Source organism: Aegilops tauschii, chromosome 3 (genome assembly GCF_002575655.3).
Source record: "Aegilops tauschii subsp. strangulata cultivar AL8/78 chromosome 3, Aet v6.0, whole genome shotgun sequence".
NCBI lineage: Eukaryota > Viridiplantae > Streptophyta > Magnoliopsida > Poales > Poaceae > Aegilops > Aegilops tauschii.
The window spans coordinates 593,889,229-593,901,703 of record NC_053037.3 but is presented as its reverse complement, the minus strand read 5'-3'; the positions used below and the strand labels follow the sequence as shown (position 1 = coordinate 593,901,703).

General features: G+C 36.4%; 1 protein-coding gene across 1 annotated transcript; it reads left to right on the top strand.

The window, feature by feature from the left end:
- The first annotated feature begins 11,205 nt into the window (after positions 1-11,205).
- LOC109735733 (protein CYSTEINE-RICH TRANSMEMBRANE MODULE 12) lies at positions 11,206-12,172 on the top strand. The gene is made up of 3 exons (XM_020294934.4): positions 11,206-11,439; positions 11,587-11,686; positions 11,822-12,172. The coding sequence occupies exons 1-3, from the start codon at positions 11,394-11,396 to the stop codon at positions 11,868-11,870; spliced, it is 195 nt and encodes a 64-aa protein (XP_020150523.1). The 5' UTR covers positions 11,206-11,393; the 3' UTR covers positions 11,871-12,172.
- Positions 12,173-12,475: the final 303 nt, after the last annotated feature.

Here is a 12,475-nt window from a genome sequence, read left to right as displayed (position 1 = left end):
CTGGTCCTCTCCCTCCCCTCCGGCCCTCCCCACTGCGGCTCTACTAGTTCGCCACCGGCCTTCCCCTACAGGCACCCTCCACGGTCGACAGCTCCACCTCTAGCAGCCCGGCCCCCGTCGCAGTGTTGCCACCGGGCTCCACCTCTGTCAAGTCTACATCCATCCAGTAATGCATCCAACCATCCCCCGTCCATCTACAAGCAGCAGCCACCAAGGTAATTTCCCTCTGTTTTTACACAAATCTGATTTTTTTTCCTGTAAACTACCACTGCTACTGAATTCTAGAAGGAGTGGAAGGCACTGATTGTTTGTGAATTTTAATTGTTTATCCAATGTCCATCAGTCCATGCCACTTTGGAAAAAAAAATTACAAGAATACCGAGGAGCAAATTTCTGGCTCCGCCACTTCAGCGCAGACAATTAACCACGAGCCGTTAGCCACTACACCAAACAACAGCAGCTGGACATCAAGTTGCAAACTGTATAAGAACACACAATAGTATTGATATTTGCAAAACATTTCTTGAAAATTCAGAGCACTATTGAAATGCCACAATTCTTTTTATATCCCAATTTTTTGGAGAAGTGAAGATATTTTGTAATTCTGATTTATAAAAGAAATACGAATTTTTTTGCACATCCCGAACAGTTTTTTAAACATGAACATTTTTTCAAAAATTTAACATTTTCTGAAAAAACAAACAATTTATGAAAAACACGAGCATCTTTTGAAATTTCTGAATATTTGAGATTATGAACAGCTTTTCATTTCTCAACAAAAATGGTAAACATGAATACTTTTTAAATATATCATTTTTTAAATGCGAATAAATTTGTATTGTACGTTTTTTTGGAAATGCGAACAAAATTTGAAACAAGGGAACACTTGTTAAAATTGTGAACAAAATTTTGAAACCGCAAACATTTTTTGAAACACAAACAATTTTCTGAAATTGTGAAAAAATCTGAAATGAGAGCATTTTCTGGTTTTTGAAATGCTAACATTCTTCTGAAATTGTGAATAAATTTTAAAATGAGAACATCTTTTTAAACACGGACATTTTTTGAATTGTGAACAAATTCTAAAAAAAAATATTCTTCGAAATTGTGAAAAAAAATCAAAACGAGAATTGTTTTTAAAATTCCTGAATATTATTTCAAACATGATGTTTTTCGAAATTGTTAAAAAACAATATAACTAGAACATTTTTAAAGGTCAAACAATATTTAAATTTCTGAACAAAAGAAACATCGAAAAGAAATAAATTATAAAGGGAAGAAAAAATGAAACAGAAAAATAAAAAGAAAAAATATATAAACTGAAAAAAGTAAAAAACAATAAAAAAACCGGTTCAAGAACCTTCTAGAACCAATAAAAACCGGATGGGTACCTCTGAAAGGCTCCTAAAACCGGAAACGCTGCAACCCATTAACGGGCCGGCCCAGCTCGCCGCTCGATCGCCAGCCTGTGTGAAATCTCGACAGTTTGGCGCAGAATGCGTCCAATAGGATATTCCCATAGCCACACCTTTACTACCCCCTCCGTTCCCAAATATAAGTCTTTTTAGAGATTTCAACAAGTGACTACATACGGAGCAAAATGAGTGAATCTACACTTTAAAGTATGTCTACATACATCCGCATGTTGTAGCCCATTTGAAATGTTTAAAAAGACTTATATTTAGGAACGGAGGGCCTCCGTTCCTAAATATAAGTCTTTTTAGAGATTCCACTATGGACTACATACGAAGCAGAATGAGTGAATCTACACTCTAAAATATGTCTACATACATCCGTATGTAGTTTGTAGTAGAATCTCTAAAAAGACTTATATTTAGGAACGGAGGGAGTATAAAAAGTTAAAGACCTAACAACCTTCCTCTGTTAACCCGTTATATGCCCTTTTGGTGAGCCCACTTAGCAACTAATTGTCTGTTTTTTTTTCATTTTATAGTATGTTAGTAAAACATAAGTTTTGTATCATGTTATTTAAGACAATCAATTATCATAGTGTTCTGCCATCTATCAAAAATAGTAGTGTATGTTACAAAAATACATTCTTGTCCAATAAAATAATTATTCTCCCTCACAAATTTTTTTATCTGCTTATAAAAAATGAGTGAAAAAAATGGCCACTGTCTATGAAAACTTCTCATGTCTATCAATTCAATTGTTTATATATGTAAATAGAAAATTACACTACTTCTAGAAAGAGTAGTACTACATATTAAAAAAACACGCACTGTTTTTAATTACTACAGTTAAAAAGTACAAAAAGGTTAAAGAATATATACAAGTTTTTCTGTCCATGAAACATGTTAGTTATATATCATAAGATTACTTTATATTAACAAAAATCAGGCACAAACTTTTATTAACTGGAGTCAAATTGCAAACAAAATCATGCAAGAAAACACATATAAAAAAATTAATCCAAAGAAAAACAATTTCTTAAAATGTAACCTAACCAAATAAACATAAGACAAGAAAGGAAAAAAAATATGGCTAGCAGAAGATTAGACATGACGTAAAGATAAACTAAAAAAATAATTAGGAATCCCAAAAAGAATGTAAACTGAAACAAAAACGAGGACAACAAACATAAAATTTGGTAGATCAAGTGTGCATGATATTAATCTAAGAGCCACTTTTTAAAACCGTGGGCATCGGATTCGAGCCGTGGAACTGCGAGCGGGTGCACGCTCCTTCCCTACTAAAATTTAAGATAGAAAGTGAACACAATGTATCTCGCGTGCAAATGCCATACGGTTGTTAAGACCAAAATCAACATTGTGCTTCAAAGGAAGCAACTACGACGATATGCACTGAGCCAGAGGTACACGAATATTTCAAGCCGGGAGAATTGAATCGTTTGAAAAAAATCTATTTTATTAACTATATAAGATCACTATATTACAATATATTTTCAAAAAATCATGCACAATTTTCTTAATGAGAGTCAAATTGTACAGAAAAATCATGTAAAATTTAAGAAAATAGGAAACTAATAACAGAAAAAACAAAGAGAAAACAATTTTCTTAGGATGTAACCCAACAAAAATAACATAAGAGAGAAAAGAAAAAATAAACACAGAGAAAAGGTTAGAGAATTTTCCCTTTACGCGCAAGGACAAAAGAACTGACACAATGAAAAGGAAAACTAAGAAAAATCATTACGAACACGTAAAACAAAGTAAATGAAAATAGAAGCGAAGAGCAACAAACATAAAATTTGCGAGATTCTATTTCTATGAGATGCATCTAAAACCGCCTTTTTCTTTAATGTCGGGCGCCGGATTTGAGTCGCTGAACCGGGTGAGGTTCCAGTCTCCTTAGCTGCTGAAATTCAAAAGATACAGAGAGAACCCAATGTATCTCACATGCCATACGGTTGTCAAAACCGATGAATCTAGTTAGCCAACGTCGTGCTTGAGAGAAAGCAGCTACAGTGATATGCCCAGAGGTAAAAAAATATCTCAAGCCACGAGAATTGAATTTTTCAAAACCAAAGTCTATTTTATTAACTACTTAAGATACTATATATTAACAAAAATAATGCATAATTTTTTTTAACAAAGAGCAAAACCATAAAATTTGCCGGATCCACTGTCCATAAGATTAATCTAATGCCCATTTCCTTTGTCAATGACGGCCATCGGATTCGAGTCACGGAAATAGGTCAGGTTTTCAGTCTCCTTGACTGCTGAAATTCAAAAGATACAGAGAGAATGCAATGTATCTCCCCTTTGCTGCCGTACATGCAAAGCAACACAGGAGCTGCATGGCTGACTTTGGAGGCCCAATAGTTTAGACAGGGCGGATAGAAAACAACTGCGCCAATCAGGACGTGCTTGTAGTTGAACATTTTTTAGCTCTTACGACTATATTCTAGAATACAGTACGATCATTTCGAACATGATTTAAACATTTTCAAAAATACATGTACATTTTTAAACAGTCCAACATTTGAAGTTTTACAAACATTTTTCTGAATGTGATGACGATTTTTAGTAGTATGAATCATTTTTGTAAAATTACTCAATATTTTTCTACATTATATGAACATTTTTTTAAATATGGTTAACATATATATTAAAATGCATGAATATTATTTTAAAATGTTATGAACACTTTCCTAATGATACAAACATTTTTTTTTACAAATTACGGAACACAAAGTTACATTATGTGCAGAAAACATTGTTGGATAATTTTTTAAAACAAATAAAGTAAATTTTGCAAGATATATATCAGAATAATTTAAAATATAAATATAAATAAAACAAATTGGAAAAATTTAACGGAGCAAAGGATCGAAACAAGCCAACCAACCAAACCACGAGCTCCCTAATGGGCAGGCCCACTACAGGCTCCCCTTGAGGAAGTGAAAGCTTCTACTTTAGTAAAAGCGAGACATAGACACTCCATGAGTGTAAAAAAAGGAAAAGACCCTATTTAGTTTTTTTTGAGACATAAAAGACCTTATTTAGTGGGGAAGGAAAATACCTAGCAAACCTCTTCTGTTACCCCGTTCATGCCCGCTTGGTGGGCGGGTTATGGGGCTTATTTCTCTGTAGGCCCATGTAGCCTCTAATTGTCTGGTTTGTTTGCATTTTACAATATGTTAGTAAAACATAATTGTTAAATCCTATTTTGTGTAAAACAAGCGATTATCATAGTATTCTGCCATCTATGAAAAATAGTCCAGTATGTTACATAAATATTATCATGTCCAATAAAATGCTTATTCTCCCTTGTAATTTTTTAATCTGCTTCTTAGAAAAGGGAGATAAAAAATGTTCTCCGTTTATGAAACCTCTCATATCTATCAATTCAATTGTTCATATATGTAAAATAGAAAAAATTAACTCTACATCTAAAAAGTGTTTCAGCATTTGTAAAATAGAAAACTTACACAACTTGTAAAAAATCTTTCGGTATATTAGATTATCCTATATAATGTTTCAATCACTAAATATACTTTACGTTCCATGGTAAATGTTCATGTATGCGTAATAAAATGTGCACCCTATTAATATATGTGTAGAAAGGGCTTCAAATAACATAAGACGGGAAAATCAAAAGGCAGTGAAATGATTAGAGATTTTTCCTTTTTTTGTGCAAGGACAAAATAATAGACTCGATGAATTGGAAAACTAACAAAAATCATTAGGAATCCGGAAAAAAAGTAAATGAAAATAAATGTGAAGAGCAACAAACATAAAATTTGCGAGAATGAATGTCCATGAGATTAATCTAAAAAACATCTTTTTAAAAGTTGGGCATCGAATTGAGTCACAAAAGCGAGTGAGGCTCCAGTCTCCCTAGATGTTGAAAGTCAAAAGATACAGAGATAACCCAGTGTATCTCCCCTGCCATACGTTTGTCAAGACCGATGAATCCAACCAACCAATGTAGTGCTTGAGAGAAGCGACTACGTTGATATGCCTAGAGCTAGAGGTACACAAATATCTCAAGCCACGAGAATCATGTCAATTGGAAAAAAAATTCTATGTGATAAACAATATAAGGTTACTATGTATTAACAAAAATCATGCACACTAATTCTTTAAACTAGAGTCCAATTCTATAAAAAATAATGCAAAAATTTGAAAAATAAATACAAAACTAAAACACAGAAAAAAGAAAGAAAATAATGCAAGAGAAAAAAAATCCTTAAAATGTAACCCAACAAAAAAATAACATAAGACAGGAAAAGCAAAAAAATGGCAAATAAAAGATTCGAGATTTTTTAATTTTTACACAAAGACGAAAAAACTAAGAAAAATAATTTGGTGGAAAATAAAGTAAATGAAAACAGAAACAAAGAGCAAAACCTTAACATGTGCTGAACCCAGTGTTCACAAGATTAATCTAAGGCCCGTTTCATTTTTGAATGACGGGCATCAGATTCGAGTCGAAGAACTGGGTGAGGCTTCGGTCTCCTTGGATGCTAATTGAAAAGATACAGAGAGAATGGAATGCATCTCCCCTTGTCGTCGTACATGCAAAGGAACATAGGAGCTGTATGGACCGACTTTGGAGACCCAATGATTTAGACATGACGGATAAAAAACACGTTACTGGGCCAATCTGGAAGCGCTTGTAGGCTAACATTTTTTAACTCTTATGGCTATTTTTTAAAATACACTAATATCACTTTTTAAAACCACATTCAACTTTCTCGTAAATGCATGTACATTGTTTGAAATATGCAAACAGTTTTAAGTGTTACAGACATTATTCTAAATTTCATCAGTACTTTTAAGTGATATCAATTTTCCAAAATTATTACAATTATTTTATATTAAATAACATTTTTTAAATATCTTGAACATATATTAAAATATGTGAATATTTATGAAATGTGATGAACACTTTGTGACCAGTTTAAACATTTTTTACAAATTAAAAGAGAACAAACCAAACGACCAGCTCCCTAATGGGCCGCTACAATAAAGCGAGACATTCCCTCAAAAAAAAAAAAACTAAAAGCGACACATGGCCACGCCTTGTGTATTACAAAGAAAAGACCTAGCAACCTTCTTCCGTTAACCTGTTACGCGGCTGATTTCTCTATCGGGGCGCTTAGCACTTAATTGTGTGGTTTTTGCATTTAACAATATGTTAATAAAATATAATTGTTAAATTCTATTTTTCAAAACAATCGATTATCATAGTGTTCTGCCATCTATGAAAAATAATCATGCATGTTACAAAAGTATTTTCTTGTCCAATGAAATGTGTATTCTCCCTCATAATTTTTTAATCCACTTCTAAAAAATGAGTGATAAAAAAAATGGCCAGTGTCTATTACAACATATCACGTCTATTAAATCAATTGTTCATATATGCGAAACAGAAAATTAATTCTACTTCTAAAATGCGTTTCGGGATATGTATAATAAAAAACTTACTCAACGTTTATAAAATCTTTTGGTATACAAAATTGTCCTATACAATTTGAAATCAGGTATACTTTACGTTTCATGGTAAATGTTCATGTATGCATAATAAAATGTGCATCCTATTAGTAAATGTGTACATAGGGATTCATCTAAAAAATGTTGAACTTGTTTTATCGTCCATGAAACATGTTAGTGTATTATCAAAGAGTAGATTATTACTTAATATTAAAACAAAAAATGTGCACTATTTTTTAATTAACAAGAATCAAATAGTATAAATATATTTGGTCAATTAATGTTAAATAAGCTTTGTCGTCCATGAAACGTGTTAATTATATACAACGGAATATAAGATTACTATGTAGTATTTAGCACTTTTCATTAACTCAATTCATATTGTAAGATACTAATGCAAGAAATAAATCAAATAAAAAATAAAAAATGTAAAATTAATATAAAATAATCCAAGAGAAAAATAATTTCCTTAAAATATAACCTAACCAAATTAACATAAGACATGAAAGGAAAAAAAAATAAAGGCAGACAAAATATAAGAGATTTTTCCTTTTTTTGGAAGGACAAAAGAGTTGACATGATGCAAAGAAAAACTAAGAAAAATAAGTAGGTACAGTAAAAAGAAAGTAAATTGAACCAAAAATGAAGAGCAACAAAGATAAAATTTGGTAGGTCCACTCACAATTATTTTAAACCCCAGGCATCGGATTCGACCCGTAGAACTGCGTGCGGGTTCAGTCTATTCCGTGCTGATATTCAAGATACAAAATGAACAGAATGTATCTCCCCTGCAAACTTCATACTAGCCAATCAAGGTCATGCTTGAGAGAAAGCAGCTACAGTGATTTTCTCAGAGGTGGAGGTACCCAAATATCTCAAGTTGCTAGAATTGAATCATTTTTAAAAACTATATTTTATTAACTGTATAAAGTTACTATATATTAACAAAAATCATGCAGTTTTTTAAAATAGAGTCAAATCGTAAATAAAAATCATTTAAAAATTTAAGAAAACTGGAAACTGAAACACGCAGAAAAAATTGAAAGAAAACAATTTCTTAAAATGTAACCCAACAAAAATAACATAAGAGTGGAGAGCAAAATAAAGCAAAAAAATAGTAGAGATGTTTACTTTTTCGCACAAGGACAAAAGAATAGACATGATGCAAAGGAGAATTAAGAAAAATCATCAGGAACCCAAAAAATAAAGTAAATGGAAACAAAAGCGAAAAGCAACAAACATAGAATTTGCGAGATCCTGTGTCCATGAGATTAACCTAAGACCATTTTTTCCCGAAAGACGGCATCAAATTCGAGTCACAGAAGCAGGTGAGGTTCCAAGTCTCCTTAGTTGTTGAAATTAAAAAGATAAAGACATAACCATGTATCACCCCTGCCATACGGTTGTCAAGACCAATGAATGCAGGCAACCAACGCCATGCTTGAGAGAAAGCAGCTACAGTGATATGCCCAGAGCGAGGTACACAAATATCTCAAGCACGAGAATCGAATCATTTGAAAAAAAGTAGTCTATTTTATTAACTATATAAGATTACAATATATTAACAAAACAAATGCACACTATTTTCTAACTAGGGTCAAATTATAAACATAAATTATGTAAAATTTTGAACAAATATGAAACTACAAATTAGAAAAAAAGAAAAGAAAAGAATATAGAGAAAAACAATTTCCTTAAAATGCAACCCAACAAAAATAACAAAAGACAAGAATGCTAAAAAAACTAAAGGTAGAGATTTTTCCTTTTTTTTGCGCCAGGACAAAAGAATATGACTTCCAAATACAACACGGACGCACACCTAGCCGCCGCCTCCAAGAACCCTAGCTTTCTGCCTCCCACCGGCGCCGGCGCCGGTCCATCCCGTCTCCGGTGGCCCTATGGCCATGGAGGCGGAGTGGATCTCGGCCCTTGCCGGTGGGAGGGCTCCGTTTTTAGATCTTTTTTCGAGCTTTGTTAGGGTTTGTGTCCTGCTCAGGAAGGCGAGACGGTGGCGGCTCCCTGAAGATGGAATAAAGGTCTCGCCGCCTAGCCCCCGTTCCGGTGATGCGTCTTGCATCGTCGGTGGGCGTGTGGAGTTGTGTCTCCGGCGGATCTGTCTTTGGTGGATTTGCTCGGATTTGTTCGTTGTTCGTCTTCGTTCGTGTGTTTTCAGGTTGGATCTTTTTGATCTACACTCTTCATCCGCGGCGGTTGCTGTTCTGGTGCGTTGGTTCTACGGGGCCTTAGCACGACGAATTCCCGACTGTCTACTACAACAAGGTTTGCCCGGCTCCGGCGAGGGAGGGGCGATGACAGCGGCGCGCCTTCGGCTCGCTTCAGTGCTTGTAGTCGTCGCAGGTGGTATACGGATCTGGATGTAATTTTTATTATTTCTAGTGTTCGTTGTACTACCATGATTGAAGATGAATAGATTGGAAGTTTTTCCCACAAAAAAAGATATCATGGAAAAGAAAATTAAGAAAAATAATTAGGAACCCAAAAAAGAAAGTAAATGTTAATGAAAATGAAGAGGAAAACTATAAAATTTTGCCAGATTCAGTGTCCATAAGATTAATCTAAGGCCCATTTCTTTTTTGAATGACTTGCATCGGATTCGAGTCGCAAAACTGGGTGAGGTATCAGTCTCCTTGGCTGCTGAAATTCAAAAGATACAAAGAGAATTCAATGTATCTCCCCTTTGCTGCCGACACGCAAGCAGCACAAGAACTGCATGGTAGCAGTTATTTAGTACCACCTCGGCTAAAAGATGAGGCACATATACAATTTAATGAAACATATAACCTTTGGCGATGGACGAAGAAATCATATATGTGCGACTGGCAAAAATTTCAGAGAGACGCATCATTCTTTATTATTAATAGATACTACATCCATCCTGGTTTACTAGTCCTTATCGTATTTTGGATGGTTTGACCATATATTTAATTGGCAAAATATTAATGCATGTCACCAAAAATAATATTGTAGGATTCGTATTCGAGTGTAGTTTCCAATGATACTATTTTTGCTACATATAACATATATTTTATTAGTTATTAAAATCATGGTCAAAATAAGACCTAGAATACGAGCGGGACTAGTAAACCAGGACAGAGGTATTATAGATAGAGACAATAGGAGAGATGAGAACACTAGGGTCAAATTGTAAACAAAAATCATGTAAAAATAAATAAAATACAAAAATATAACACATATATAAAGAGAATAAGAAATAATCCAAGAGATAATTTCCTTACAAGTAACCTAACAAAGATAACATAAGACGAGAAAGAGAGAAAAGCTAAACGCAGGATTAGAGCTATTTCCTTTTTTTGTGGAAGGACAAAAGAATAAGAATAGGCATGGTGAAAAGAACAACTAAGAAAAATGATTAAGAACCCGAAAAAGAAAGTAAATAAAAACAAAACTAAGAGCAACAAACAAAAAATTTGCCAGATCCAATGTCCATGAGATTAATCAAAGTCCCATTGTTTCTTAAATGCCAGGCATCCGATTCGAGTCGCAGAACCAGGTGAGGTTTCAGTCTCCTTGGCTGCTGAAATTCAAAAGATACAGAGAGAACGCAATGTATCTCCCTTGCCATGCCCATACGGTTGTTGAGACCAAAGAAACCAACCAGCCAACGCCGTGCTGCAGAGAAAGCAGCTACGGCGATATGCCCAGAGCCAGAGGTAGACGAATATCTCAAGCAGCGGGCGGGAATCGAATCGTTTGAAAAAACCCTGTTCGGGGTTACACGAGCAGAGCAAACCAGAATCAATCGATAGATTGCTGTATCCCGGATGACCTTTTGTTCCTGTTCCCGGTGTGAACATGTATCTTCCACTCGAGGCGCTTGCTTGCGATCGAAGATTTATCTGCCCGCCGGCCGGCCAATCTTTCCTCCCCGGAGAGAACCTGATTCCCAACTGACCCCGATGATCTCACACACACTGTTGGGCAAGGAATATCGGACAGAGCAGCCGTCCTGAAAATCTAGTCAGAAAGCGCCGCCTCTGACGCGGTGCTTTGCATCTCATCTCAAGCCTTGGACTTCTCCGGCCGCCGACGGCGCGACGCGGACCGTCGATCAGCAACCCACCAAACCCATGGGCGGACGTGTCGAATCCCGATCTTTCGTGCGCGTGTGTGTCTATCCGCTCGACCAACTAACCTCGGCTATTCGAGGAGTGCTCGCTTTCGATTTGTCAGCTAATAAAGGTGGCGCTGAGGCGGGATCGAATCAAATTACTTGTCAGCGACTGCGCGGTGTGGTGTCAAAAGTTGGGGGAGAAGCTTCCGTGCTCTGCCTCTCTGTGTGTGCTATCCGTGTGCCTGAGCCTGACACCAGTGTGGCTGGCGTGTATATATAGAGGGTGCTGGAGTTGGAGACAGGTATCCATCAGCCGAATCCGATCGATAGCACAGCACAGCACAGCAGAAGCAACTCGTAGCCAGAGGACATACCTGATGGAGAACAACAGGAGCAACCAGCAGGCTCCTCCACCACCGCCAGGTATTGGTCGATCTACTACGCTACGGGCTCGTTGGGGTTCAGTTCCCTGCAGTCTCGTCTTCAGATAGATAAACTTGTTCATGTCTGCCTGCCTGCCGCTTTCGATTTGTTCATGAGTTTCTTCATTCGTTGGTGTTGGTGTTGCAGGGTACCCGACGGCGGCTGCGGAGCAGGACCAGGTCGGCGGGAAGAAGGGGCGCCGGGCGAGCACCAAATCCAGGGGCGAGAAGGGCTTCATCGAGGGATGGTACGTACGCCTCACCACCACCACCAGCTACCTGCTCCATCGATTGATACCACCTCGTTTGGACAGTAACTTGCTTATAATTGTCGCCAGTGATTTCCGGTCTGATGATGTCTGAATTTGGTCCGTTTCTTTCAGCCTCGCCGCACTGTGCTGCTGCTGGATCTGCGAGATGTGCTGCGACTAACCGGCCGGCCGGCGAGGCCGCTGCTGGCTGGCACAAGACCTCGGTGCTATAGTACCCACGAGGAGGAGGAGCGTATGCGTATACAGAGAGAGAATTGTTCTTAATTTCAGTGCCCGTTGTTTTAGGTTCTATACAGTATATACTCCTAAGTTGATGGATGCATGATCAGTACCAGTGTGAGATATCGATTCATGTATCCGTGTTGGGTGCGATATTCATGCACCTCGTCGTGTGTAATTAATCGGTGTGTACGAGACCCACGAATATACTTACAAGTACTGTCTACTGTGATTGAGTATTCACTTAGGGTGCTTCCACTGCGTATTATTCACCCATTTGCATCTTCTTACTCTAGCGTCAAAGGCCCCACAAGAAAACATATAATCCTTTAAAAACTCTCTTGTTTATATTTATTAGTACATGAACGAAGAACTCGAATCCTCCTTTCATCATCAAAACTAAAAAAGAAGAGCTCCAATCCTGGTGGGTAGTGTCGACATGCATCACCAGAGCTCCCTTGTAGTTCAAGTTTTAGCCGGTTTATCTTATCTTTTCCGGGACAAACCTGATTCCCAGTGCTGTCACACACTTAAAAAAATATAAAG

Excerpts from the sequence above, each read along its gene's own strand:
- LOC109735733 (XM_020294934.4), top strand. The coding sequence starts at position 11,394 with ATGGAGAACAACAGGAGCAACCAGCAGGCTCCTCCACCACCGCCAG. Across the intron at positions 11,440-11,586 it reads GGCTCCTCCACCACCGCCAG|GGTACCCGACGGCGGCTGCG; the intron begins GTATTGGTCGAT and ends TTGGTGTTGCAG. Across the intron at positions 11,687-11,821 it reads AAGGGCTTCATCGAGGGATG|CCTCGCCGCACTGTGCTGCT; the intron begins GTACGTACGCCT and ends CGTTTCTTTCAG.